The 27,804-nt window shown below is 54.7% G+C and overlaps 1 protein-coding gene and 1 long non-coding RNA gene across 3 annotated transcripts in view; both read left to right on the top strand.

Annotated features, from left to right (window-relative positions):
* Positions 1-7,669, top strand: part of LOC116276930 (uncharacterized) — a 61,391-nt gene extending 53,722 nt beyond the window's left edge. For both annotated transcript variants that reach the window (XR_004186444.2, XR_012066998.1), the window contains 2 exons: positions 6,272-6,948; positions 7,273-7,669. This is a non-coding gene — a long non-coding RNA (uncharacterized lncRNA). The remainder of the gene's footprint in view (positions 1-6,271; positions 6,949-7,272) is intronic.
* A 7,063-nt stretch (positions 7,670-14,732) lies between these two features.
* The window catches only part of PRMT8 (protein arginine methyltransferase 8), a 77,509-nt gene continuing 64,437 nt past the window's right edge, over positions 14,733-27,804 (top strand). The window contains exon 1 of the mRNA XM_072954834.1: positions 14,733-15,221. Within this exon, the coding sequence (XP_072810935.1) occupies positions 15,147-15,221 (75 nt within the window). The 5' untranslated portion in view covers positions 14,733-15,146. The remainder of the gene's footprint in view (positions 15,222-27,804) is intronic.

Below are 27,804 nucleotides of genomic sequence, written 5' to 3'. Positions count from 1 at the left end.
AGGTAGGCAGGTGGGTCCCTCCACACCTCTACCCCTGACCCCCTCGGGGCAGGAAGCGGGCAACAGAGATCGCTTGGATGCTTGGGTTAGAGAGGCAGAGCAGGGCTCCGGGTGGCTGGCACAACCCGGGAGGAAGGCTTCCCCTTCTGCACTCCCTGCTGGCTCACTCTGCCCGTAGCAGGCACTCTCCCTCTCTTACGCTGGACCGGCTGGAATAAAACCTGCCCTGTAGTACACCCCACTGTCCCTCTGCCAACTAGGTTAACCTGGACTTTCTGATACAAAAATGACCGTGCGTCCAGGATTCACCAGAAAAAAAAAACGCTTGGAAAAGCAATACTGTGAAAAAGAGATACTGATTGCAGGAGAGAGAAATGTACACCCAGGGAAGTGCTGCCAGCGTAAGCAGAACGGGACTCTTCTGGAGACTTTGGAGTGAGCGCAGCTGTCGAGCCTGTAAAAAGCCAGCCAGAGACCTTGGCAACTAAGAATGTTCACAGTGGAGTATAGAAATCAAGAAGTGGGCTGAACCAGCAGAGCAGACCTAACTAGGGAGTAATTTGGTGAGCTGGAAGGGGGAACGGAGGCGCTCTCTTCCGTGTGGTCTGGAGGACCCCGAGATGGAAATATGGAACGAAACGCTGAGGTGTGGAGAACATACTCTACCCACAAGAAGTCCCCAGAGGATGGGATGGATGGAATGGAGGGAGGCAACAGAAAAGAAACACTACGAGGAAATTTACTCGGAGACAGAAAAGAAACTGTTTAAGACAGAACCCCAAGATTAACGAGGGTGGCCAAGTGCCACGTGAGGGGAAGGACACACCTGTGGCTAGATACAGCACAGTAACAAGGGTGAAGGAAAACTGCTAAAAAACACAAACTTCCACAGAGAAAGAGGGGTGGAAAGAGAAGAAAAGGAAGACGCGCGAGAACGGGAGCGACAGCGGACCTCTCGCTGGCAGTAGTGGATGCAAAAAGACAGTGGGGTGGGGGGCGGCGGTGGGCCTGGAATCCGTCCCCAGCAAAACTCCCCTTCCAGTGTGCAGGGGAGGAGAGCCACTTTGGACGTTGTGGATTCAGAGTTCACCATGCGTGGGCTCCGTCTAGAACAATTACTAGAGATCATAAAAAGGCAGAAAGAAAGCAGGAGTGAAGGAGCGACCTCCTTTTTGCTGACTGCACACGCTTCTGTCCCAGGAGGGGCGAGGCAGCCTCGGTCAGTTTGCTCCTGGTTGGGGAGGAGTGGCCTTACCTGCCATCTCCCCGGGACGGTCGGCTGCCCAGAAGCAGCTCCGCCACAGAAGGCCTCTTGCCACCCTTGCCTGGTCGCCGTGTTGAAGACTGCAGTGAGCCTGACCCTGGGGGTCTCCTCTCAGCCCTCTTCCAAGACCTTGCCTTTGTCTCTGGAGCCTGAAAAGAGACGGCTCCCTGGCTGGGGCGGCCACCATCCCGTTATGTGTTGGCTGTCTCTTAATTCACAGATGTGCCCCATGAATGTTCAGAGAGGATGAGCCTGGGAGCTTCCCTCTCTGCCGGACCGACGCTCTGGGTCACAGCGGACACACCTGTGCGACCTGTTCTGATCGCAGGCAGTGCGTCTGCGGCAGTACCACCCCAAACGCGCCCGATCTCGTCTGATTGCCCACAGTGCAAAGGCAGACTCAGATTGCTCAGAACATCAGGTGTCTGCTGGGCCAAGCAGAGGGAGGCATGGCCTGGACCTCTGGGAACTCTGCCCAGTGGCCTGGACATATGAGAGACAGCCAGCCCTGCTGGATGGAGGGAGAAGATCCGTCAGGAAGAGGCCCCGCCAGCCTTGGGAAGGAAGGAAGAAAACAGAAGCTGTACGAGGCTCTAGGTACCAGAAGTCCCAGCAAACGCGGTGGCTGTGAGAGCAGGTGTATGGGGCTACCGCAGGGTTCCCAGAGTCCGAGCTGGGCACAGCAGGTCCTGGCCGGGAGGGGACATGGAGCCCCTGACAGGCCGCTTCACATGGGAGGCTTTGGAAGCTCTTTAAAAATCCATACGTTATTAAAGTAATTTTCTCCTCCAGTTTCCCTCCTCTGCGTGATCGTGTTTGAGGAAACCAAGTGGGGCTAATGTTCCCGGCATGAGTTTGTGCTTCCCTGGTGGCTTCTGTTGGTGGCTGGGCCTGGTTCTCTTGGGGGTGAGGCGGGGTTGGGCAGGCAGAGCTGTTCTGAGCCTCCCTTCACCCGCACGAGCCTGGGCCCGGGGGCTCCCTGCTTTCCAGGTCGGAGGAGGCTGGGAACCAGCCATGCCCAATTGGCCGTCTTCAGAAGAACCCAGGGCACTTGGCTGACATTTGTCTTACAACCCTCGACTGTGCAATGTACTAGAGGGGCCCTCGCAGCCGTGTATCCTGCCCCACCCCAGCTCCAGGCAGGACTGGGTGTAAACCATTTTCCTCAGATCACTGTCTTACTCACTTTTCTAAAAATTACGTCCGAAGATGCAGCTACTGTAGCATCTGTTGGGAAGGCTTTCCTGCCTTCACTTGCTGTTGGCCAGGAAAGCTTACATCACTGCTGTGCAGACCTGCCAGGCTCAGGGGAAGGACCAGCCTGAAGATGCTCCCAGCCCCCCCCCCCCGCCCGCCCCCCGAGAGACACTGGACGCTCGTGGTCTCATGTGGTCTTCACCCAGGAATGGGGAGGTCTCGGTTCTCAAACCTGCTGTGTGTGTTACATGTTACGTGTTTTTACATGTTCCCTGTGAGTGTCGGGTTTATTCACGCTTGGGGCTCTAGCTACTCATTTTAAAGCATCTGAGCAGAACTGGAGGACACTGTGGAAGGGGAGCAGAGGGTAAGAGGGTGTGGGGGAAGGGGAGAGAGGAACAGGAAGCTGTGGCTGCCTTGCAGATGGACACCCGGGAGTCCCCATCCACAGAGGCCTGGGGCCAGCACGCCCCTCCAGTGAGCGTGGAGAGCGCGGAGCGCTGGCTGGCGTATTTCCGCATAAACTCCCAGTGGAGAGACCCCTCTGCGAGCCTCATTTGAGTGCAGTATTGCAGAGAACAGATGACTCCCACCAAGAGACCACGCGTGTTTGGGGTCCTCGGGGGAGGAGGTGGCATTTAAAGCTTGTCTAGAAAGCCTACTTTGAAGACAGGGAGGGTTACGTGTTCTTGAGGCCCAAGTGCCTGAGCCCTCGGAGAACAAGCTCCCCCAATACCTTTTCTCTCTTCTCTTCATTTGTTCGGAGAGCTGGGGACAGCATCTGTCCTCTGGGTGCCACCGCGGACTTCCCAGTGGCAGAATGGAGAGTTGAGAGAGTGACCCGCGGGTTCATTGCATCTAAAGTCATCACTTTACGGAGGAAGGGATGGAGACCAGGAGGACCAGGGGCTCTGAGGGCAGTGCCAGACCTCAGACAGCCCTGTCCCATTTCTCAGGTGTCTTGCTTGCACCTCCCTACCCCATAATCTTCAGTGACCTGGGGCAGAGCTGGGACTAGGATCTGAGTCACTTAATTCCAGGTCAGTGTTTTATTCCCCACCCCCCAAAAGCCCCATGCTTTCTCTGTAGCCTGCTGGCCAGGGCGCAAATCAGTGGGCAGTAGAATGAAACACCAGAGTAACATGACTTAAAAGAGTGCAGGGTGGACTTCACCCCACAGTGGTGCTCCCATCAGCACATAACTGATGCTTGACTTTCCACCATTAGAGATTCATTCCTTTGTAACTTGGAGGTGGCGCCGGCTTCGAGTCTCCCTGTGAGATGCAAATACTTGCAGGAAGACCACCAACAGCTGATAGCCCGTGACCTGCTTGAGCTGTTTCTCCAAGAGCCTTGATCTCTGACGGTGGGGGTGGTGGCGGAGGGGAAGCCAGGACAGAGAGATTTTGGAACCTGTTGAAACGGGAAGACAGAGCTGGGACCGGTGTGGGAATGGGTCCTCCCCGTTGTAGACATTCCATAGATGCTGTGTCCTGTCCACCCACGCATATGTGACAGAGCATGACCAGATACACTGGTGGGAAGCTCCTTTCACGAGGCAAGAGCAGATGTTTGGAAACTGAAAAGGAAAGACAAGGCGTCCACCCATTCACCATCCATGGACGCCCAGCCCCAGGCTTTCTGTACGCTGGTGCCGGGCCCCTCTGCTCCCCCAGCACCTCATTTGCATGAATTGACCTGCATGGGCGCTTTTGTCCATGGCTGAAGATGGAGGGGCTCGAGCTGTTACTTTGTAAGTGGGAGATGGGAAGAGACCGAGGCAGCACAGAGGATGGTGCAGTGTCTGTGATCCACCCTGACCTGGTCCTCGAGCCCTTCCAGAGGGAGGGAGGGCAACGGCCAGAAACAGAAAGGGCCATTTCCTCAAGAGACCGGGAGCTCAAGGGGTGGGCCTGGGGGCTTGTCAGACCTACCCCTGCTTCTGCACAACACTGGGAGTTGCCGGGCGCTGGGGGAAACGGCAGCCCCAACAAAGCCGTCAGCATACTTGCGAGGAACACGGTCACCATGGGCAACAGTAAGGCTCCTGAAAGCAACCTCAAGGTTACTGGACACTGACTAAGGAAGCAGAGACGAAGAAGGAGATGTATGATGTGGTCCTGCAGGGCCTCCAGGGGACTCTCAGAGGGCCGTGGGTGGGGAGGGCGTTGTAAGGACCTCTCTGTCGCATGAGGGTCCAGGAAGAGGGACTTTGGGCCACTGTTACTTAGTTGTGACGCAGGATGGCGTGGCCTGCTTGTGCTGGAGCTCCCCTTACACCATCTGAACTCTGCCTGAGATGCTGATAGACAGAAACAGCTCGATTGCAGGACCCGCTCAGAGGAAGGCGAGGCGCTCCCGGGTGCGGTGTCCCTCCTCCTTCCCGCTCAAGTCGAGGCCGTGATTGGACAGGACTGGAAAGTTTGCCCCAAACTCCATCTGGGACAGGGCGGAATTTTCAGGGACTCTGTTATCCAATCAGGAGAAGGAGTGGGGAAGTCTAACCTTGCCTTAATGAACTCGAGGTAAAATGAGAGTCAGATCTGCTCAGAGCCATCCAGCCGGAAACCATGACCTGAACCTCTCAAGGCCTGGTTTCGGGGCCAGCAGGAAAAGACACAGATGCAGATTTGTTTTAAGAAAAGAAAAGGCCGACTTTGCAGGCTGGGAAAGTCAGGGCATATAAACAAAGTGGTTCTGATGCGATTCTCCTCCTCTTCCTCCGCCATCCACCTGCCAGAGCTCTGCTCTCTCCTGCCTGCCTGTGACAAATCCCACGTTCGCTCAGGATGCACTAAGTCCTGACACAGTCGGGGGCAGATTTGGCCTCCTGTGCAAGCTGAGTCTTCCAGAAGTTTAAGAAAAGGGGGGCATTGTCCTCTATACCTGCAAATATGGTACATGACCCAGGGTGACCCCACTAAGAGCGGTTACTGAGCAGAAGTGACAGGAGAAGCTGCAGTGAGAATACGGGTTGACAGGTGCCATTCAGGAGTTGCCCTGTCTGGAGCCATTGCCGGGCTGCCGGCTGCTGTGGCCTCTGGGGGCCGCGTGCACTTCCTCCGCTGAGCCTGACAGCAGCGGGTGCCGTCCTGCCACGTTAAGTCGGTCACATCCAGCCGCGTGCCCCGCACCACCACGTCCGTTTACTGAGGTCTGCAGTGAGCCTGGCTCTGGGTCAGGCCCTTTGCGACAACCTGGCCCAACTCTCTTTTGCAGACGGGGATCTTGGGGCTCAGAGAAGTGGAGTGATTGCCCAAAGTCACAGAGCAAAAGGTCAGAATCTGGATTTAAAACCAGGTCTGTGCTCCTTCAGCCGGTGAAGTTGGGGAGACGTGGGCCCTGGGCTGGGGTCAGTCCCCTACCAGGCATGTGACTCGAGCAAACTCTGGAACCTTCCTGGGCTGTCCCATCCTGAAGGACAAACGGGTAACAATGAGACGCACACCTGGGGTTGGTGTGTGGACCCAGCGCCTGGCCTGGAGTCACCACTCGGTCACTCTGAGGTCCCCAGGCTCCCCTGCTCCTGCCAGCCCCTAGGAGGGAGGCAGCCCACCCCACGGGGGAGGCCCTTCGCTTGGCCAGGACATTTCCAGCCCGGGGGAGGGAAGCCCGACCCTCCAGAAGCTGCAGGTGCATTTGAACTAAATGGATACCTGGACAGTCCTTGAAATCAAAGCCACTCTTTTCTTGCTGTGGGATTTGAAAATGTCACCTAACCTTCATGTGTTTTTTCCTGTGGAATAACTTGCACACTCCATAACCCTGAGAGGTATGTTAGGATGGTAACTGATTCTGGTTTTCCCACAGGTGAATCAGCCCCACAGGGGACTGCTCCAGAGAGGATGAGGACTCTGGCCGGCTCCTCTAGTTGGACCCGCTGTCCAGGGGGCTGGACCATCACTCGTGGCCATCACTGTGTATTGGGGCAGCATCTCAATCTGAATATGTTTCCAAGCCATGAATCGTGAGACAGAAATTCCACTTGCACATACCTGGGTGCATAAAATGTATCAGGGAATTCACACCATGGATAAAGATGAGGAAGGGGGCTCAGAGAGGTGAAGTGACTTCCTCAAAGCCACGTAGCTGTTTAATGACGGAGCTGGGACCAGAGCCAGGGCCGCCGAGCCCTGCAGGGGTGCTCCTCCTCCACATCACGCCATGTCTTTACCTCCCGTGGACAGACACGCTCTTCCAGGGAGAGATGCTGGGAAGGAGACTCACTTCTATCAGAATCCTGTTTTCTGGGAACTGTGCTCAATGCTTCATCCACTAAGGCTCATTTGATTCTCACAATCCATCTGCCGGAGAGAGAGAGGACCATTAAGCCGGCTTTACACGGATGGAGAGATTAACCTACTGATCTGGAAGATCACAAGGCCCAGGCTCTGGCCAGATGTCCCCTTCCTCCTCCTCCTTCCTCCCTGGGCCTCTCTCACAGCTGGAAGCATCCTCTGAGAGCCTCAAGTGGGAGGCTTTAAGTGGTAAGGTTTCCTTGGGTTACGGGGTGATGGGTGGGTCACATCTCATGGGCAAGTCTAAATGCAGTAGATGTTGTTTGAGAAGGGAGCCAGACAAGACCCTTCTGGGAAGTGGAGCGTGTGGCTTTCCGGGTTCGGGGCTTCTCTCCAGCACTCAATACCAGTGGTGGTGGCATCCTGCCATCCACCCAAACTCCCCTCCAGGCACTGCCTTCTGGAAGAAACGGCACTGAGGGTGGCCCCGCAGGCCTGAGTGTCCTCTGTGTCCGTTCCACCTGAGCAACAGGTAATTGATGCCAATTTTGGGGGGTCTTTACTGTTTTTCAGACCATGGAACCTCTTGGTGACATCCAGCTCATGCCTGCTGCTTGGAATCGGACTGGTTTCCCTCCAGGGAAAAACGCCCCCCCGTCTCAGCACCTCTCATGAGCGCGTCCCCAGGCTGTGGGGCTTTTGGTGTGGAAGTGCCTTTAAAACAAGGGTTGTGTCTCTTATTCACATGTCTTCCTCCTCGGGTGCCTAATCCAAGGCTTGGACGCAGTAAGTGGTTTTGTAACTGACATTGGAATCGCAGAGGGGAAGGAAGGCTGGCTTTGCAGCTCCCAAGGGTTCAGGCTACCCTCTGAGAAATCCAGTTTTGGGAAGGTTCTGGCAACACATATTCAAATGATACCACTTTTGGGAAATTATCATATGGAAGTAAAAGGTCCTGTTCACAAGGGTATATGTGAAAGAATGTTTATTGCAAAATTAGAGTGACAGGAAACGAGGAGCGACTTGAAAATCCATCAACAGGGTGCTGGATTACAAAAGTATGGTTTGTCCACGCAGTGAGGCATTTGACAGCTTTTAAAGGTCGTAACTTGGATGAGCATGTGGTAACCTGGAAAGAAGCCTATCATACACTGTTTAATGAATAAACCAAGTTGCTAAGCAATGTATATAATACGATTCCACTTCTATACAAAGTACAGATGGCCCCTGACTTACGGAGTTTCAATTTACGATTTTACGACTTTATGATGGTGCAAAAGTGCTAGGAAGGCGTTCAGTAGAAACCATACTTTGAATGTTGAATTTTGATCTTTTCCTGGTCTAGCAACAGGCAGTCAAATACACTCTGGGGATGCTGGGCAGAGAGGACAGCCCCCAGGAGACCCCGCAATCACGAGGGTGAACAACCACCACACTTAGAATCATCCTGTACCCAGCCAGCCACTGTGTTTTTCACTGTCAGTATAGTGTTCAGTCAATTACATGAGATGTTCAACACTTTATTCTGAAACAGGCTTTGTGCTGGGTGCTCTTGCCCAGCAGTAGGCTGTAAATGCACTGAGATGTTTAGGTAGGTGAGGCTCACCTGTGACGTTCAGGAGGTTATGTCAATTGAATGCATTTTTGACCTGTGGTATTTTCAGTTCAGGATGGGTTTATTGGCATGTAACCCCACTTTTTTTTAAATTGGAGTAGAGTTGATTTACAATGTTGTGTTATTTTCTGGTGTACAGCACAGTGATTCAGTCATACACACACACACACACACACACATATATATATATTTTTCATTATAGGTCATTACAAGCTATTGAGTATAGTTCCCTGTGCTCTACAGTAGGACCTTGTTTATCTATTCTGTATATAACTGTTTGTATCTGCCAATCCCAAACTCCTAATTTATCCCTCTCTCCCTCCCCTTTGGTGCCCGTAAGTTTGTAGTCTATGTTTGTGAGTCTATTTCTGTTTTGTAAATAAGTTCATTTGTGTATTTTTTAGATTCCATATATAAGTGATATCATATGATATTTGTTTTTCTGTTTCACTTAGTTTGCTCAGTATGATCATCTCTAGGTCCATCCATGTTGCTGCAAATGGCATTATTTCAATCTTTTTTATGGCTGAGTAATATTCCACTATATATATATATATATATACCACAACTTCTTTATCCAGTCATTTGTAGATGGACATTTAGGTTGCTTCTATGTCTTGGCTATTGTAAAAAGTGCTGCAGTGAACATTGGGGTGCATGTATCTCTTCAAATTAGAGCTTTCTCTGGATATATGCCCAGGAGTTGGGTTACTGGATCATATGGCAACTCTGTTTTTAGTTTTTGGAGGAATCTCCCTACCATTTTCCGTAGTGGCTGCACCCAGTTGCATTCCCACCAACAGTGTAGGAGGGCTCCCTTTTCTCCACAGCCTCTCCAGCATTTATCCTTTGTAGACTTTTTCATGACAGCTGTTCTGACTGGTGTGAGGTGATACCTATGGTAGTTTTGATCTGCATTTCTCTGATAATTAGCGATACTGAGCATCTTTTCATGTGCCTGTTGGCCATGGGGAATGTAATCCCATTGTAAGTCAAGGAAGATCTATGCATACATTTGTATGAGAAACAAATAGGGGACATACAGCAAGATGTTAATGTTACCTTAGAAGGGTGACATTTTAAATTTTAAAAAATCTAGCAAGGTTTATATATATATATATAAACACCTTTGGGAAGAGAAAAGATGTATCAGGGCGGTTAAATGGTCCAGAAAGGAAACAGGCGGCGTCAAGCACAGCTTGCTTTAGCCACCTCTGCTCCCTGGGCACTTTCAGGTGGGGCGACCCCGCAGCGCCAGAGAACAGCCCTGCACCAGGACTGACCAGCGTGTGCTATGCCCCAGGTGACATCAGTGCATAATGCTTTTGGGGGGCCAAGGCTGCAAAACTTCTCACCCGTAGAAGTTTTGGAAGCACACAAGGACTTTGGTATCCTGATGAGGCACGTGTCCCCAGTCCTGCTTGAAAGGAGGCTACTGAGCTCCCGGTTCAGGCCCTAAAGCCCCAGGGTCTCCCTGTCGGCCTCCCTGACCATAAGCCGCTGGTTACAGCTGCACATACGTCCTCCGATAGTGCTGAATGCGTCACCAGCTCCTCCTGGAAGGTATGTCATCAGGGCAGGGCTGGCTCTTCTCTTCATTTTTCAGGTCCAGAGTCCCTAGCACAAGGCTTGGCTTAGACTAGTTGCCTCGTAAGGGCTAATGGAAGGAAGTGTGTGCTGAGTGACAGTGCCAGACAGACCGAGCTGACTTCCAGCTGGCCCTGGGGGACTCAGGAGGGGTTTTTCAGAAAAAGACGAGCCTTTATGAAGGATTTGGAAAGGAGAAAAGGAGTGGAGTGTACAACTCCCACCGAGTGGGAAAAGCTGATTTCTGTTTCCGGAAGAACGTCTTGGTATCTTTAAGGGCTTTGCTGCTGCTGCGTCCCTCTTCGCCCCCCTCCAGAGAAGTCTGAGTTCCACCACAGGCCACTGAGAGGACGTCTGGGTGTCTTTCGAGCGCTCCTCACCCCGAGAGGAAGCTAGGTGACGGGAGTCTAGTATTCAGCTTTTCAGGGGCATGAGACACCAGGGCTTAGGTATTATGCAGAGATACTAGAAAATGCCTCCCAGATACAGTTAGAAAAATAATCAAGCCAGACGGTATCATATCCAGCACAAAACCACAATGAATTGATTTAATCAGAACAAGGAAGAAATAACATTCTGGTTTTTATGGCCAAAAAAAAAAAAAAAAAAGGAAGAAACCCAAATTACTTTGCAGGCGTTGGTGGCACTCTTGCAAGTTGTTTCTTGGAACACCGTTGAAGCGCTAATTCGGCCTTGGGTTAGGGAGAGTTAGGACCGTGGAGGCTTCCGCGCAGGAGAACTCCCCAGGTGTGGGGCTGTCTGGAGGCTCAGCCAGGTAGCTGGCTGCGGCAGCCTTGACGTGGTTCCCAGCTGGCCCAGAAGACACTGAGATTGCTGCTGGGTTAGCTGCTGCGGGGTGGAGACGGATAACGGCTGTGGCCTGATTCCTGGGGAGCCGTCGATTCACTGCAGCGTGTCTTGGCCATATGTGAGCCCCCGCCACGTGTGAGCTTCCCCGGGGAGGAGGAGGGGGAGGCCACGTGACATGTCTTCTGTATCTCCTTTTAACCACATTTAAACAAGCTAGAGCCTGCGCTTTCCCAGACAGTGGGGTCTGCAGGTCCCACTGCCCCCTGACACCGGGCACTGGGATTTGGGAGGCGGCAGAGAAGTGCTGACGTGCTCCTGAGGCTGCGCTACTGCACAGTCTTCACCTTCGGGGGTGCTGAGAGGAGACAGTTAGGGAGCTGCCGCGTGGTGTGTGTGGAACCTCAGAGGCCTTGCTTGGCTTTCCAGGGCTTGCAGTCTGCTATAACAGCCATGCCAAAAAATTAGGCCGGTCCAGCTCTTCCACTGGCAGGAAACTCAATTTCTCTGTGGCATCTCATAAAGCTGGAAAACTTTTCCAATTATAGTCCTCCCCCCAAGAGTCCCATTCCAAGCTCTGCAAGTACCTCCTGGCTCTCAAGAACCTCTGTGCTAGAGATGGACCTAGTTTCTATAGTGTAGTGGGTCCTCCTCATAGTTTGGAGGGCTCTCCCTGTAACTTAGGGACCTTTCTCTCTGGGTCTTTTTGTCTCCTCCAAATATCCGGTTATCCTCCACCATGACTGCCCATTAGAATTATCCAGGGACTTAAAAAAAAAAAATCCGGATGCCTAAGTCTCACTAAATCATACTCTCTGGGGGTGCAGCCAAGGCACTGGCATTTCTGCAACTCCCCAGAGGATTCTCAGCAAGGTTGAGAACCACTGCCTTGTTCCTGGGACCCGGCTAACCTGTCGAAGACCATGCTGGCATCCTGAATTCTCATGCAGATCCTACCACTTGGGCAGGTCTCTGTGTGTCATCTGTCACGATGGAATAGTAACAGCATCTCCAAGACTTAAACCTCACGAGGACACATTGTATCTAGGAGCTTCTCCAGCGTGTGATAAGCGCTCTATCAAGTTGAACTCAGAGCCTAGGACAGGGCCTAGCAAGTGTTAGCGCAATGTCTGAGCTTTGACCATGAGCCAGGCATTGTTCTAAGGGCTTTCCATGTACTATTTCAACGTTTTGCGGCACTGACGATCTAGCGTAAGGAAAAATGATCCAAGCAGACTGTCTTCAAGACCTCTTTACCCCGTCTGGCATATTGTCCAGACCACGCATTTAACTCACATCCTGGAGAACTCCCTGCGTCCCTTGTCATCTCGTGCTCCTTCTTGCCTCACACCAAAGTCCTTTCCAGAGCTCGTCTACAGAAGTTCTGCACATCTGAAAGCATTCAAGGTGACCAAGTCTGTTCAGTGGTCATTCCAGTATCTTTTGCTGCCCCTTGCCAAGTGCCTGTCGATGAGTTAAGCACATAGGAGATGCCCAGTAAGTTCTCAATGGAATGACTAGATTAACCTTGTGAAAGACTATGCAGACATCCTTATGCAAAAGAGATGGAGAAAGACAGGACTGGACAGCGGGGATGGTGAGCAAATGGCACCTACAAAATGCCTACTGTGTGCTAGGCACTTTTTATGCGTCATGAATTTTCGCAATTCTAGTAGACGAGTGTTCAGGTAACCTTCTGCTGTGTAGCAAATTACCCCAAAACTTAGTCTCTTAAAGTAACAGTTATTTTGCTCGTGAATTTGTGATGAGGTGGGAGGGTGGAGAGACAACTCCTCTCTGCTCCAAGATGGCTCCCCAGAGGACAGGAGTATCCATTTTCAGGACAGCTCAGTCACGTCCTCCAGCCACGGTGGAACCACCCTGGTGGCCTAAGTTCCTCAGGCACAGCCCCAGGCTGGCTCGGGGTTGGATGGGTTGGAATAGAAAACACCTTGCCTTGAGAATACAGCCCTCCTTCTCAGCCTCTCCATTCCCCATTCCAAGGGGAGCTGCGGTTGGGGGGAAGCCAAGCCGAGCAAAAAATTTCAACAGAGAACGGAGGAAACACACCCACTGAGGTTCTCATAGCAACATAATCACGCACAGGCAGCAGCCTATTTCGGTGGGAGCCTGTCTGAGCTTCCCTCCTCCCCGGGTTAGTCACAGAATGAATGCTCTGCACAGGCAGCAGCAGTGTGGGGTGGGGTGCGGTGGGGTGGGTGGGGGGAGAGCGCTGGGCTGAAAGGCAGGACGCTGGGGAGCTGCTGTCTGATGCTCCGTCAGCTAGCTGAAGGATTGGACACATGCCCTCTCTCTGATCTCAGGGTCTTCATCCGTAAACGAGAGGACAGGAGTAAAGAGCTGTGAAGACCCTGTCTGATTTCTGTTGACAGTACAAGCACCGAACCTCTCTTGGTAGGAGACCGGATGCCTCAGGATCTCCTGTCTCTGAGAAAGATGGGATTCTCCAGGGTAAAAGTCATTCCTTAGATTCTGCTCCTTTACTTCCTACCCCCACCAGCTGCACGTGGGCAGGATGTGAAAGGGAAGGATAATGACCAGGTGTGGCCAAGACGCTACTCTAACCCCCAACACTATTCCAGGCCTGTGGTCTGGGAAAGGGAAGGGCTGAGGAGGCCATTCTTTCACTTAAACTTACTCCTCCTTCAGCACACACACACACACACACACACACACACACACACACACACGCACGCCCATTAACTCAAGCCTCTTGTTCCCTCTCTATCCCCTCCTCTCTCCCTCCTCCACTTACTGCAATGTGTCCCCTCTTTCCCCTAGGGTCAGGTGATGGGAGCATCTTTAGATTCTGGTCCATTTCTTCAATGGACTCTGGGGTTAGTTGAGGACAGTCAGGCTCACACTTCCTGACTGTCAAAGGTGAGGTTAAAAAACAAATAGGGCACGCACGCATGAGTGATCTCCCGGAGTAAGCACGGGGATGAAGTGATGAGCGAGCCAGGATGCTCAAGGAGCACCTTCTAGGTCCCTGTCCTTGACTTGTGAACTGAAAGCTTGGAAGTGCAGCTGTCTTTGAGGGAGTCCGGCCTGAGTGGCCTGTTGTAATGGGAGGCACAGAGTGCCCTCCCATCCCGTTTTATTTCTCACCCGCCTGACAGATGGCCGGTAAGACACAGAAAAAGAAGCTCTCCAAGTGAAAACAGGAATGCATTGTATAAAAATTCACACCCCCTGCTGCCGCCCAAACTCCTTTAAAAAAGGATCAAGAGAATCCTAATGGGTACGTGACACCCTCCCTCTCTCCCATAAAAGGGACTTCAGAATCTGGTGATGCTGGGGGAGGGGTGGGGAGGGAGAAGAGAGATGTGTGGGCAGGGGGCTGCCAGGGAAGACTAGGGTGGGGGAGCCTGGCCGAGGGCCCACCCATTTGACTCCCTCCCACCCTCCTTCCCAAGCCACCTCTGGATGAACCTTCCCCCCACCCTCTCAGCCTGAGAGAGGCCTGGAGCCCCGAACCCTCGGGTTGGGAGAGTGGGAGAACGGAGGGATAATGAAGCCATACGTAGCCCTAGAGTTGAAGGAGTTAAGGACCCTCCCTCATCCAGACACCCACCCCTTCGCTCCCCAAACCCCAAGTAGTTCGCAGAGGAAGGATCCGGGAACTGGCAGCCGAGCGGGAGCGCTGGGAGTGGGGTGGGGTGGGGTGGGGGCGAGGGGACGGTGGCCCAGCCTCGCCCCGAGCCTGTCCTGGGGGGAGGACGCACACCGGGTCTGAGGACCTGCGAGCGCCCAGCTCCGGCGCCTGCCTTCTCCGAGCCTCTCGCGTGGCCCGGCCGCGTCCGCGCAGCCCTCGCCCCCCGCACACGTTGTTCACGGCGCCCGGGAGTGGAGGCGGCCAAGAGACCCCCGGAGCCCGGGCGAGGGGGCGGCCTGGGGCGCGGGGGCCCTGGGTCTGCGCCCAGCCGCCGCCCGCTCGGCCCAACCTCCTCCCCGCCCCCACTCACCGGCTCAGCCCCCGGGAGGGACGCGCAGGAAGCGTGTTGCTTCGCCCGCGGATCGGCAGAAGTTGAGAGGAGTTGCCGGCTGCCTCGGCCGGCCGGACTTTGCGAGCAGCCAGAGAGGAGCCGCCGCCGCCGCCGCGGAGCCTTCGGGGCTGCCTCCGTCCTGCCGGAGCCCGCAGCGCGGGTGGAGAGGGGCGGGGAGGGGGTCGCGGGCGCCAGAAGAGCTCGGAACTGTGTGAAGGAATCCGAAGCAGATGAGAAGGGAGGAAAATAAAACAAAGTGGAGACTGCAGGAAAGACTCCACCGTGGTTGATGGTCTCGGCTGACGCTCCAGCAGAGGGGCTGGGTTGGGCTTTTTTTTTTTTTCCTCCCTCCCGTTCTCTCTCCTCTCTCTCTTTTAAAGCTCTCTCTCTTTCTCTACTATCTCTGTATCACCAAACCCTTGCTGGCTCTTATGGGCATGAAACACTCCTCCCGCTGCCTGCTCCTAAGGAGGAAAATGGCGGAGAACGCTGCCGAGAACACCGAGGTAAGAGGCGAGAGGCCCGGGCTCGGCGACCCCGCAGCCCGCCCAGACCACCGCGCCACCCCGCCGCCGCCGCCGCCGCCGCCGCCGCTCCGCACCTGGTGCCAAACTTTCCCAGCTCCATCCCGCTTGCTTCTGCCGGCCGTGGTGTGTGTATGTGTGTGCGCGCGCGTGTGTGTGTTGGGTGGGGGGAAGACAGTTCCTGTCTCAGGCCCCCTCCCTCTTGGAAATGCAAAAGAGTCGCTCTCACCCCAGCTCCCTCTCCTGCCACCCGCTGCTCGCTCCCCCCCCCGCCCCCAAGTCCCAAACCCTGGGCAGCCGCGCACCCCTGCCCTCTCCTCTGGGCTCTGTTAGGGCGCCAGAGTGCCGACGCGTGCCGAGCCAGGATGGGTGATCCGGGGGCCAGGTCTGCTCCCTGCGGTGCCTTGACCGTCTCTGGCCGCTGCCTCCGCTTTACCCTTCAAGCTCGAGTCAGTCCCCGAGCTCTCGGTCCCCGCAGCACCGCGGAGAACTCCCGGCCTTGAGGGTGCCTGGCCGCGCCGGAGGTGGGACTTGGTCGCCACCAGCAGACCTTCCCGCCCAGAGCCGGGCCGGGGAGAGGTCTGCAATCCAGGACGTAGGAGCCGCCTCGGGGACGCTAACCCCGGGAGGGAGCACGGGCCGCGGCCACCTTCAGAACCAGGGACAGCGCCCGCGCCTGCCGCAGCCGAGCCCGCTCGGGCGGTGGGGGCTGCGCGCGGCGCTGCAAAGGGAAATGGGTCTGCAGCCGCTCGTCCCACAGCAGTTTCGAGCAGGTCGCTGCAGCTCCGCAAACTGCGCTCTTGGCCCCTGCCTCCAGCAGCACAGTAGCTGCCCTTTCTCTACTCTCGAGTTGGCTCGGAGCCGAAAAGAGCCCTGCTGAGATTTGCGTCCCGATCCTGGGAGGCTGTGTTCCCTGGCCTCGCTCTGACCCTGCTGTCATTACAACCGGATTAGTCCGTAGGCTCTGGGCACCTGTAGTCACGAAGGGGATCCGCGTGGGAAGCCCCCTTACCTTCATGGAGGAACCGTGCGCCGAGGTGGGGGTGGAGTGGGGTGTGTGTGTGAAGATCATCCCTTACTCGGTGGCAGGAAAAAGACAGAGCAAACTGGCGGGCTCTATTAATAGCCGGGTGTCTGGTGGGACTGCCGTACATTTCACATATGGTTACCCATATGCAGCGTGGGGTGGGGATGGAGGTGTGGCTCCAGGATTGTCCCTCTGTCTGGCTGGAATGCGGCAAGGGGCAGAGACCCTTCCGATCTTCTTCCCTCGAGGTCTTAACTGCATCTAACCCCTACTCCACCGCGTAGGCAGCAAAGCTTTTAAAAATCCCCATTCTCTGAGAAACCAGAAGCAGCATGCGTCCAGCAACTGTCGATTTTGAAACAAGCACGCTCTGGGGGAAAACAGTGGGGCGTTCAGGAGCTAACGCTGGTCTCCTTGAGTTAGGGCAAAGCCAGAGCACGTGCGGTCCCCTTGCCACTTCCTCTTCCCCATCCCCCACAGGCGAGGAGACATTCAGAACGCTGGGTAGTGCAAGGCGCCCAGCTTCGCGGCAGAGAGCGAGCCTTACCAATCCCCTCACCCTCCTCCCTCTGATCGCCCACCCGCGGAGGGGGTTTCTAAAAATAGCTCAGAGTCAAGGCTGTACTTCTGTAATCCGCTGGACCAGCGGGCACATAGCGGTCCTCCTTGCAGCCATGTGGCTGGAGCACTGGAAGCAAGAAACAGCTTCTCCCTGCCCACACCCTCCCCGTTCGGTTTCCTAAAAAAAAGTTTTCGCAGGTCTCTAGCCCCCAGCACTCTAGTTGTTGGGCGCGGTTGGGGTGCAGACCTCTGTCAGGTTCCGCAGGGTGCACAGTGGCTGCGAGCTCCCCACCTCGGCCAAGGTTCAAGGCGTCCGGGGCAGGCAGAGCCTCGCGCGCCAGGCTATTTTTACTTGCCTCCCCCACCGCTCCGCACTCCCCCTTCTTGGCAGTTGCACATGCCAGCTCTGCTCAAGGCATCAATGAAAACAGCAGTAGAGGCGGCTGAGCTCCTGGGAGAAAAAAAAACCCACTTTGCACGCCTGGCACAAAGGGGGAGGGGCAGATCCAGCTGGGGCTCTGGGGAGGGGAGTGAGCCTGGGGTTCAGTTCTTCTCGGCTTCCCCTGGGAAGGGGAGGAATTCAGACTTGCTCAAATATGCCCAATGGAGGCATCCAGGCAGCATGACAATCACTTGGTTTTCTTCCAGGCACTGGCTGTTTTTGGAATGAGCCAGAGCTAGTGCAGTGCTTCCAAATGTGGGGTGTTGTGGGTTTGCCTGCATTTATGGTGAGAGAGAGGCAAAGATGCCTTTGTGGTGTGCGTGTGCATGTGCGTGTGCGTGTGTGTGTGTGTGTGTGTGTGTGTGGTGGTAGTGCTCCTTGTTCTTAACACATCTTTATCAACCCCTGACCCTGTGCCGGAAATAATTACGTTCCCGAGACCCAAAGATGAAGACCCCAGGTCCCTGTCCTCATGGAACTCACAGCCTGGTGGACTGCAGTGCCAGCTAATCCACATAATTCTGTAGCATCTTTCCCTGCCTTTCGTTGGTGTTGTCTGCAAGTGCTTCATCTCGTTTCATCCCCACAGTAATCCTGTGAGATAAGCACAGGTTAGTATTCATTCTTCAGCCCCATTTTATGGGTTAGGACACTGAGGCTGAGAGATCCAGGAATTTCTGGACATCACCTGGTCAGCTAGGACAGCCTTTGAGCACTGATTGCCCCCACTTCTGATTCACTGCCCTTTGCCCTACATTGCTGCTTCTAAAAAGATGCCATATTTGGATGGGAACAGGTGAGAGGGATAGGGAGGGAGGATATTTGGGAAGGCAGAGACGTGGTGTTGGGGTGAGCAAGGATGATGGGAGAAGTGATCTTTCACAAGGTGAAGATAGGAAGATATTCTAATGGTTAGGCAGGGAGGAGAGAGTGAGGAATAAAACTAGCCACGTTGTGATCAGAGCCTCCCTCAACAAGTGACTTTGGAGCTGGGGTGGGGGTGGAGGGCATCCTGGGGGCAGGCTTGGTGGGCACAGTTGAAACTGGGTGGCCCCGAGTGTGCTTTCACTGCCTGGACCTCAGTCCCCTTATGTGTTGTTAACTGGAGTGATTCCCTCATGGTCTGGAGTAGGCACTGGATACAGGGAAATGCCGGACGGCCCGGCACAGGGCAAACACTCCTCAGCATCCATCCCATTTCCACCTTCTCTGGCTCTCTCCCTCCCATGTGCCTCTCCTCCTCAGCTGGGGCATCATCTCCTACCCGTCCCACCCCTGTCCGCCTCCTCTCCCCCTCTGCTGCTCCCCACGTATCATCAGAAACCCTCTGCAGAGGGTCCTGTCCTACCCTCCTCAGCCCACGGTCCGTGCCGAGACGGCCACCCTCCCTCTGCCCTCACTGACAGCAGCCTCTGAACTGTTGTCCTTGTCTCTGATCCAGCCTCATTATCACCGCTCCATGGGCTTTCAGGAGCACACATCTGCTCATGATCAGACATCGCTCTGAATACACACCATGTCACCCTGTTGCTGGGATAAAGCCGGGTGTCCATAGAGTGATGTCTAGTGTCCTTCAATAACCGTTCCATGCTTTTCTCTGTAGAGACCAGCTTCATGCCTGAACGCCTTTGTTCATAGTGGTCCCTCTACTTGGGCTGCTCTTTCCCCCCTCTTTCTCTCTGGAGAAAAAGATCTTCCTCAACCTAGAGAAACCAACTCAAAGATTGCTTCCTCCAGGCAGCCTCCCCAGATCTCCACCCGCCCCCATGGAGAATGAGTGTTCCTTCTCCTTCTTATGTGTTCCTAACACCTGTCTCTCACTTTTCCTATTACAAGATAATTGGCTTTTTATATGTCTGTTTCTCCAGTTGGATAATGAACTTTTTTTTTTTTGGCTGTACCCTGTTCTGAACGCTGTGCCTGACACAGAGTAAATTTAAAAAGAAACTAATAAATATTGACTGAATTGATTCATGTGATGGTGAACAACAAGCACTTGAGACTTCTGAGTGTTAGTCACTCACGGCTTCCTGAAAATCGAGCTTCCTGTCTCCCACTCCTGTGCTGCACTTGGGTCACTGTGGACCTTGGAAACTCAAGATGTGCAGAGATTCCGGGAATTAAGGTGCTGCCAAACTTAAAGCGTGGGGACATGTTGGCTATCAGTGTACCTGCCGAATATTCAGTCATTACTGCATCTTACTGAGGGATGTTCACCTGAATAGCAGAGAAATGGATTGATCCTGATGCCCAGTTGTGAACCCGGGGCCTAATGGACCCTTCTGAGCTGCTGCTGTCTTTACTGGCTCTCTGTGGAAGCCTGATGCATTATTTATGGTGAGGATGCCCTGACTGGGGTTTTAGCACCTCCAAGCAGAGCCCCTGGCGGGTGAGAAAACAGTTCGAGCAAAGGAGTCATTTTGGAGACAGTTTTTTGAATGTTCTATTGACTTAGTGGCCCAGGGAGAGAGGATAATTAGGGGCTGGGAAAATTCCTACAATAGGACGACGGGGTTAGGGATGCAGGTGGGTGCTGCCAGGTGAGTTACGGGGAACTCAGCTGGATTCCGACGTGGCGAATGTTGGCGGTTTTGGCTAAGGATGCCCCTGCTCAGGACTTTCAGCTAAAGCACGTCGTCCTTCAGCACAGAGCTGAGGGGAGCTGGAGGAGGCCGGCAACGGGAGGCAGGACCCTGGCATACTGCTCTGGGGTCTGCATCATGATTCTTTCTGACCAGCGTGGGGCTCTGGCTTTACTCTGAACTCAGTAGGTACGCTGTTATGATGAACAAGTCGACTAACCTCTCTGGGCCTCGTAAGGCTGTTGTGATGATTAAGTGAATTAATTGGTGCGGAGGGTTTGCTGCGTGGTGAGCTCGCTCCGTGAGCATTCATGATCCCCCTCCCGCCAGCTCTTAGGAATCTCGCCTGAAAAGTGCGACCTGTTTGGACTCTCCCCCTTCCTCGTTTCTTCAGCTGAAATGATCCCCAAACGTCGGTCTACATCACTTTTTCCTCCCTCAGCCAAAACGGATTTCAGTCCTTAAGTGAGCTCCGGAGAATTAAGAAGATGCCCACACTGTTCTTCCCCCCTGGGAGACTTGGCTTTTCGGAGAGTCCTAAATTGGCTCTTGGCTGTCAAAGAGGGCGAAGCACAGCACTCCTGGCTCCGATGCAGGAGTGGGTCTCATCGCCTCGTCTGTGCTAACCGCCGTGTGAAGCGATGATCACATTCCGGCGTGGAGCATGCAAAACTCTGTGAAAACAGTGCTCACACCTTGGAGTCTACTGTGCCAGCAGGAAAAGAAATGCGCAGCGCGGTGCGACGTGGATTGCCAAGGTACCTGGAAGTGGGCTGGTACTGCGGTGCGACAAAAGGCGTTGCTGTGCCCTCGTGCGCCGTCGCAGGGAGAGGAGAGGAGGAGGGCGGGCCGGCAGGGCCCTCTGGAGGGTCTCTCTGTCTGTTCTTCTGGCCCGGAGCACACCGGCACCCCCCAGGACGCAGCAGGCCCCGTGGTCTCTCATTACATAGCTTCAGAGAAGGCAACTGCCCCAGACTCCCTGGGTGTCTCAGGAGCCAGGAAGTGCCTTAAGTCTGAGCTCCATCTCTTCTACTGCAAACTGAGTCACCTCTGTTTGTTATTCTAGAAGGAGATAAAAGCTGTCTGGTTGCCCTTGCATTGGGGCTGCATGAGGCGTCTCATCCTCTTTACTGGTCTTTGTTCCAAGTGATTCCAACCCTTTCCTCTGAAATTCTGGATTAGCTTCCTAGCAGGACTCGCCAGAGGATGCATGTCGGAGAAGACTCGCCCCTCCGGTGGCACCCAGCCTGCCGGACACTTCACACATCAAATGGCTTTTCTGCTTCACTCGTTATGAGAACTCCCTCAAGCATCACAGCTTCCTCAGAGGTGTAATGAGGGGCCCAAGAGTAAAGATCTCCTTTTAAATTGTAATTTTATGAGAGCAAAGGGCTTGATGTAGACATTTTCATCAAGTCATAGACTCTTAGAGCCGGATGGGCCCTCAAATCACTGAAATTAAGAGATGGGGAAGCTCCTCCAATATCAGAGTTCTTCAGTCTTGGTGTCAAGACAGTGTTTACTCCTAGGTCAGTGCCACTTCTAGCCTCCCTTAGCATCTAATTTATTGCTTTTACTTCTGGTGCTAATTTTCTAGTATATTCTGATATGTAATATGGAAAACCAGTGTTCCCCTACATAAGGTCTAGGAACTGTGCATAGCAGGATCTCTCTCCTTTTCACGTGACACTTGAAACACTTGGGTGTATATCGTCTTGTTTAATGTGGGCCACCACATATTACATGTACACACACACGTCACCTCATGTACGCCATGCGTAACACAGTGAGCTACATATTATTCCCATTGTGCAGGTGAAGAAACTGAAGCATAGAGAGTTGATGTCACCTGCCCAAGATCCCACAGCTAGGAAGTGATGGAGCTGGAACTCAACTCTGGTTTCCTAGCCAGAGACTCGGGATTTTTCCAGTCTGCCAGGCTGTGAAGGCAGCAGAGGGGCCACAGTGGAAACTTAAAGTATGCAGAGACAGGATGGACAAATCAACAGGAGAAAAGAAGCATGGTGGATTTGTATGAAACAAAGGAAAGGACACCGGCCCTGCCTTTCTTCCCCTGCCCCCCCTCCACCGCCCAGCCATCTTACTTTCAGTTCTCCATGCGCTGCACGTGGATGGCGGGGACCCGGTGTAACCTGTGGCCCGGACAGTCCTTGTTCCACGATGTCCCCATGCCTGGTGTCCTGGCTGGGGGGCCAGGCAAAAACTCTTGTCTAACAAAGTATACTTTTTTGGAAGCTGGACCAAGACCACCGTGTTAAATCTAGACTCTCATCCCCCTTCTTCCTTGGGATAAAATGAACAGTGGAGACTTCAGGATAGGAGGTCGGATTTTTTAAGTTTATCTTTGCAGCTGTATCACTTGTAGCTTTGTTCGTTTTCTAGGGCTCTGCTAAGAAAGCGCCACAAACCAGTGGCTTAGAACAGCAGAAATGTACTGTCTCACAGTTCTGGAGGCCAGAAGTCTGAAGTTCAGGGGTCAGCAGGGTGGGCCCCTGCTGGAGGTTCCTGGTGGGGAGGGTCTATCCCCTGCCTCTTTCCTTGCTTCTGGTGGTTCCAGCTACACTCGTTGTTCTCTGACGTGTAGACGCAGCGCTGCCCTCTCTGCCTCCGTCTTCACCTGGTCTTCTCCTGTGTGTGTGTGTGTGTGTGTGTCTTCCTCTTATAAGGACACCGGTCGTACTGAATCAGAGCCCACCCTGTCCAGTGTGGCCCCAACCTGATTACGCCTGTAAAGACCTTGTTTACAAACGAGGTCGTATTCTTAGGTAACGGCCATTAGGACTTCAGTACATCTTTGAGGGGGATCTTGATTCAACCCATAATGTCATCCAATAGGTGCCCACACATAGTAGGCCTGAGCTGAGAATGGCTGGCAGATGGCACTGAATCCACAAATAGGCTCAGAATAGCTGTGAAGCCAGGGAAGGCGGTCTGTCCCCTCAGAGTCCCTCCCCTGCTGCTCACCCGCTGTCCACCTCGCCCGCGGGCCCCCCAGCGTCTCGGTCCGGCCTCTGTCCCTTGAGCAGGAGCAAATTATAGCAAGGTCTACTGTGTCAATGTCTGTATTTTGTGCAGGGCATGGTGTGGAGGGCTTCGTATGCATTGCCTTATTCAGTTCACAGGACAGCTTACAGAACAATTCTCGGAGAAATGGAAACCCGCCATGGACGGTTGTCTCGACCAAGACTACAGGGCCAGTGAGTAGCAGCGTTGGGGTGCTTCAGAGCTGGGGTGCTGTGCTGCCAGCCGGGGCCTCCCTCCCCTCTGGCCTCCACATCCCCAGCCTGAAGCTTGCCCTCGCTTTCGCTCCGCACCAGCTCCAGGCGCTGGGAAGGGGCTGATGCACGCCCACGGTGGGAGAGGGCGGCCGGCCGGCCGGGGCCTGTCGGGCTGTAACCAGCTCTGCGTGTCGAAGCCCCACGTCAGTCCCGGGGACTTGCTTTGCGGCTGCCGGAGAAATGACCGTGGCGGCCCTGTGAACCCATTCCGCGCTCCTGTGATGGGCCGTTCTGGAGGACGGGGGCGAGGACTTTCTCAGCACCTTTCAGACAATGAAGCTACGTGGGTTCCCGGCTTTGGGACCTGAGAGTTTTGTGCGGAGACTGGGGCTCCTGCCTGGGTGCAGACAGACCTCAGATCGGCTGCGTCCTCTGTGCACAAGTTACGCCGTCATCTGTGCCCCGTTTCGTCACCTGTGATATGCTGGTACAGCTTTATCCCACAGAGCTGTTACAAGGGTTAAATGAGGGACTTCACATAAAACAGATGTCGGCACACAGTAAATACGCAGGAAAGATGAGCTCTGCTTTATAATCTGGGCTTATCCGGCGCTGTCCCAGAGGGGTCGGGGCCCAGATGGGGAAAGAGCCTCCCCTGGTGATGTCGTGGGATCACCGACTCCATTCTTCTCAGGAGGGACGGTGTTCTCTGTGCCCTGTGGGCTGGCCTGCCCCCTCCATGCATGCACTCTGCCCTGGGGTCTGGGACTCCAGTGTTCGCGATGTCTGCAGATGAAGACAAAACCTCACGGAGCCCCTGCGGCTGGGACAGAAGTAGGGGGGACAGAAGGGCACCCCCTGCAGACCTCGCTGGCCTCCCTGGGCCCCTCGCAAGCCCTGCTGCTGGAATGAGGGCGACTCCTGCTGGTCGACAACTGGGTAGATGGACCACTTCCCCACGTTTCCACAGGGGAAACTGACGCAGGGCGGGAGGAGAGAGGGGACAGAGATGTTGCAGGCTCATGGGGGCACGTCAGGTGTTTAACCATCAAGGTAAAAGCCCCGTCTTCTCGGCCGCGAGTCCCGTGAAGCGCATTCACCGGGCATGGGCCAGCTCAGGCGGAACCGGCTAACGGCGCTCTGAACGGAACGGCTGTTAGCAAATTCCTCAGTTGGGGCCCCATGTGGGCCATGTCTTGTTAGCTGAAGTGAAGGGACGTGGTGGCCTTTCCAGGCCAGTCCTGCCAGAAAACGAAGGACGGCGGTTCCCACCAACGCATTCGCTCCACGGGTTCCATCTCCCCGCGGCGGGCAGCTAGGACAGCGCTCCTCCAAGGAGAAACGGTCAGAGGGCCCCACAAAATGACCGCGGCGCATCAGAGCGCAGGCAGGCGCCTAGTTGAGGACTGCCCTCTAATAATGTGCGTTAGTGCAGCTCTGCCTTCAGGTGCCTCGCAGGAAACGGATGAATGTTTATGGAACGAGTGAAGGAAATAAACCTGCGTGGGGCCCGTATCCCACGCCAACTTCTGTCTGCTGGAAAGTCTCCCTGCTCCCCATTCTCCGTTCTCTGGAACGAGAGCTGTGGTCCCAGGATGCAGGAGGGGAGCGTTTCGGAGTCAGCCTGTTTTAAGCCTCATCCTCAATCCTGCGGGGTTAGAACCTGTTTTACAGTCCACGAGGATTAAGCACGATCACGGGATACGGCAGAGAAAAGAAGCTTGGCGAACGTTCTCTTCTTTTTCCTCCTGCTGTAAGTTAAGGTTTACTTGCTCAGCGTTTGCTTTGGGGGTTTAGGGGCAAATCTACAGTTCACACTGAAGAGTCCTTTCTGGTTTCCTTGCGAGGAGCGGCCAGCAACCTCGTCCCGGCTGCAGGGTGGCAGGCGTGTCTTTGTGTGGGGGCGCGCACGCACACCTGGGGCTGGGGCTCCGGCGCGCAGAAGCACGTGCTCGCCCGTGTATGTGCTTGCCGCACGTGGTCTGCGGTGCCTAACGGGTAGCACGCAGAGAGGCACACAGTTAACTCTGAGCCCGGAGCTCCTGGGGTAGCTGCGGGGTCTGATGCCTCAACGTGTTTTACGTGGGGCACATGGGAGGTGGGGCTCTTTGACGGATCTGAGGGTCAGGGTCAGGACGATTAGCAGCCCTGGCTTTGCAGCTGATGCACAAAATTTGTTACGTAACTCGGGGGCCGGCCCTCCTTCCTCTCTGCTCTGCGTGCTCTCTGGGCATCTCATTGCCTCTCTCGGCTTCCTTACTGCTGGGTGCGCTGACGACCCAGACTGTGAGCTGCAGCCCAGACCTCGTCCCTGGGCTTGGACCGTCTGTCTGGCTGCCCCCAGGGCACCTCCACTCAGGTGCCTCACAGGGACCTCAGACTCATCAGGGCCCCTCTGGGGTGTCACCTCTTCCCTCCTCCTGCTGCTCCTTGTCTTCCTGGGTGTGGGCACCAGAGGCACAAGCCCCCGCTCCTCTTTCCCGTCTCCGCAGCGAAGCCTGGCAATTTTGCCTCCCACGGGCTTGTCCTCTGCCCTGAATTTGTCCTCGTCTTTTGGGTCCTACTTCTGCCGTCCTGGGCACCTGCATCTCTTGTTGGGAGCTCTGCAGTCACCTCCTGGATGCACTCCCCACCCCCAAACCCCCTGGCTCTGATCTGTTCTCACAGTGGCACGAACGCACCTTCTGAAGTGGAGACCTGACTGTGTGTCTCCCCTCCTTAAACGCCTTCAGTGGCTTTTCCCTTGTCGTAGGAGAAGGACCCACCTCCTTGCGTGGCTTAGATGGCTCTGCAAGCTCACACTCCTGGGCACTGTTCTTAGGTCCCTCCCCTCCGCTCCAGCTACACTCACCCACTTCCCTCCCCTCATCACCTCCTACTCTTCCTTCACGTCTCAGCTTAGACGTCACCTCTTCCAGGAAGCCTTCCCTGATTCCACCCCTTACCTAAATCAATCTTAGTTCTCCCTCCTATGTGATCCTGTGGTTAGTACCTGTGCATCCTCTGTCGTAGCACGTATCACACTGTACCTATTTGCTGATTTCCTCGTCTGTGAGTCTACCATAAACTTTGAGAGGGCAGGGGCTCTGTGCTGTTCACCGTCGAATCCCAGCCCCTAGCACGGTGCCTGGTACCTATTAGAGGGTTCAGACCTTTTGTTCTAGGAATGGTCATTGTGACCCGTACCTTTCCTGCAAGAAGAATGTTCTGTGGACGCTGGTGTTTCAGTCAATGTCTGCTCCTCCCTTCCTTCCACACCGGTTGCGACTGTTGGTCACATGGGACCCACTGCAAGAGGCAGCCTCTGAGGTCACCGCCATCACCCCCTAACCCCACGCCAGGCGGTGGGTGAGCTGCCCTACGCTGCCGAGGGACGGAGGCAGGACAGCAGAGAGAAGGTTTATAGTCATTGCAAACTGGCTAAGAGGGAATTTTCAGATAAACACGGGCGTAAGTTTAATACCCTCCTGAACAGGCAAGACTTAATTCTCAGAAAGGGTTGGGGGGTACTGTCAGGGCCTTGCCTGGGGCCGTGGGAGTTCCCAGCACTCCTGCAGTGGGAAGAGGAGGGAGAGACCACGGAGGCTCCCCTAAAAGCCCCACTCAAGGCAGGGGAATTTGGGGGGTTTGTATCAGCCAATATATTTTTCCTCACTAGGCCTGATGCTTCCATCACTGGCTGATGTGGGCAGGAGGCACGGGCGGGGTGGGGAGGTGGGCCTGGACAGGGATCTGAACAGCCCTGAGGCTCCTGCCCTGGGGCCGGTGCTCTGCAGGGGGGTGCGACTCCTGGCCCAGCTTCTCTGAGCCTCCTTTCTTCGGGGTTGTCTTAGGCTGGCTCTGTCATTCACCCTTCTATTTATAAGGTTAAAAAAAGATGTTCCAGATTCTAGGAGGTAAAGAAAACCAAATCTGTGGCTTGGGCTCCCAGTGGAGCAGGGCCCTGGGACTCTGTTCCTCAAGGCCAGCTCTGGTGGCTTTTCTTGGGGGGGTCTCTGGAGCTCCGCCCAGCCTGCGCCCACCTCCCTGTCTTCTTCCAGCTCTGCTTCGGGATCAGAGGTCACTGTCTCGGAGCCCTCAGACCCGTCCCCTCCCCCTGCAGTGCACCACACACAACCTGGTCAGGACAGCCGGACTCCATCCTGAGTGCCAAGGAGACTCAGCCTTCCTTGATCATCCACGCTGGACCCCCAGGGGACCCCAGGTAGCACGGGAGGAGCAGGGAACCAGGAGGCAGACCCTATGGCCCTGAGTCTGCTGCCCTCTGCCCTCTGCCTCTCAGTCACCCGTAAGAAAAACCCATGAGTTGGTCCTAATCTAGGGCACCTGATGGGGCGCCCCTGAACTACATGGAGACCGTGGGCGCAGGGACATTCAGAAAGTGGGGGAGTCATTGACTTTGCTGAGCTTCCCCTGCTGTCCCGGGTGCCTCTCAGCACGATGTCATGCCTGTTGCCCCTTACTGAGCTGTCGGTGGAGCCGGAGACAGCACATCGCCATCATCCCTGGCTTCCCCTTCCAGACATGCCCACGTGCGCTAAATCCGTGCTGTTGACACAGGAGATGCTTCCCCTCTAGGTGGCAAATGGCATAGAAGGTGGAGGTTTAGGGAAAAGCAAAAATGTGCTGTCAGTCTGGGCTTGTGGGGAGCTGACCTCTTCTCGGGTCCTGACTTGCACAAAGGGCGGGAGGGGAGGCAGCTCGCAGGCAAGTG

This window comes from Vicugna pacos, chromosome 34, assembly GCF_048564905.1.
Source record: "Vicugna pacos chromosome 34, VicPac4, whole genome shotgun sequence".
Lineage (NCBI taxonomy): Eukaryota > Metazoa > Chordata > Mammalia > Artiodactyla > Camelidae > Vicugna > Vicugna pacos.
This window is presented reverse-complemented; position numbering and strand designations above follow the sequence as displayed.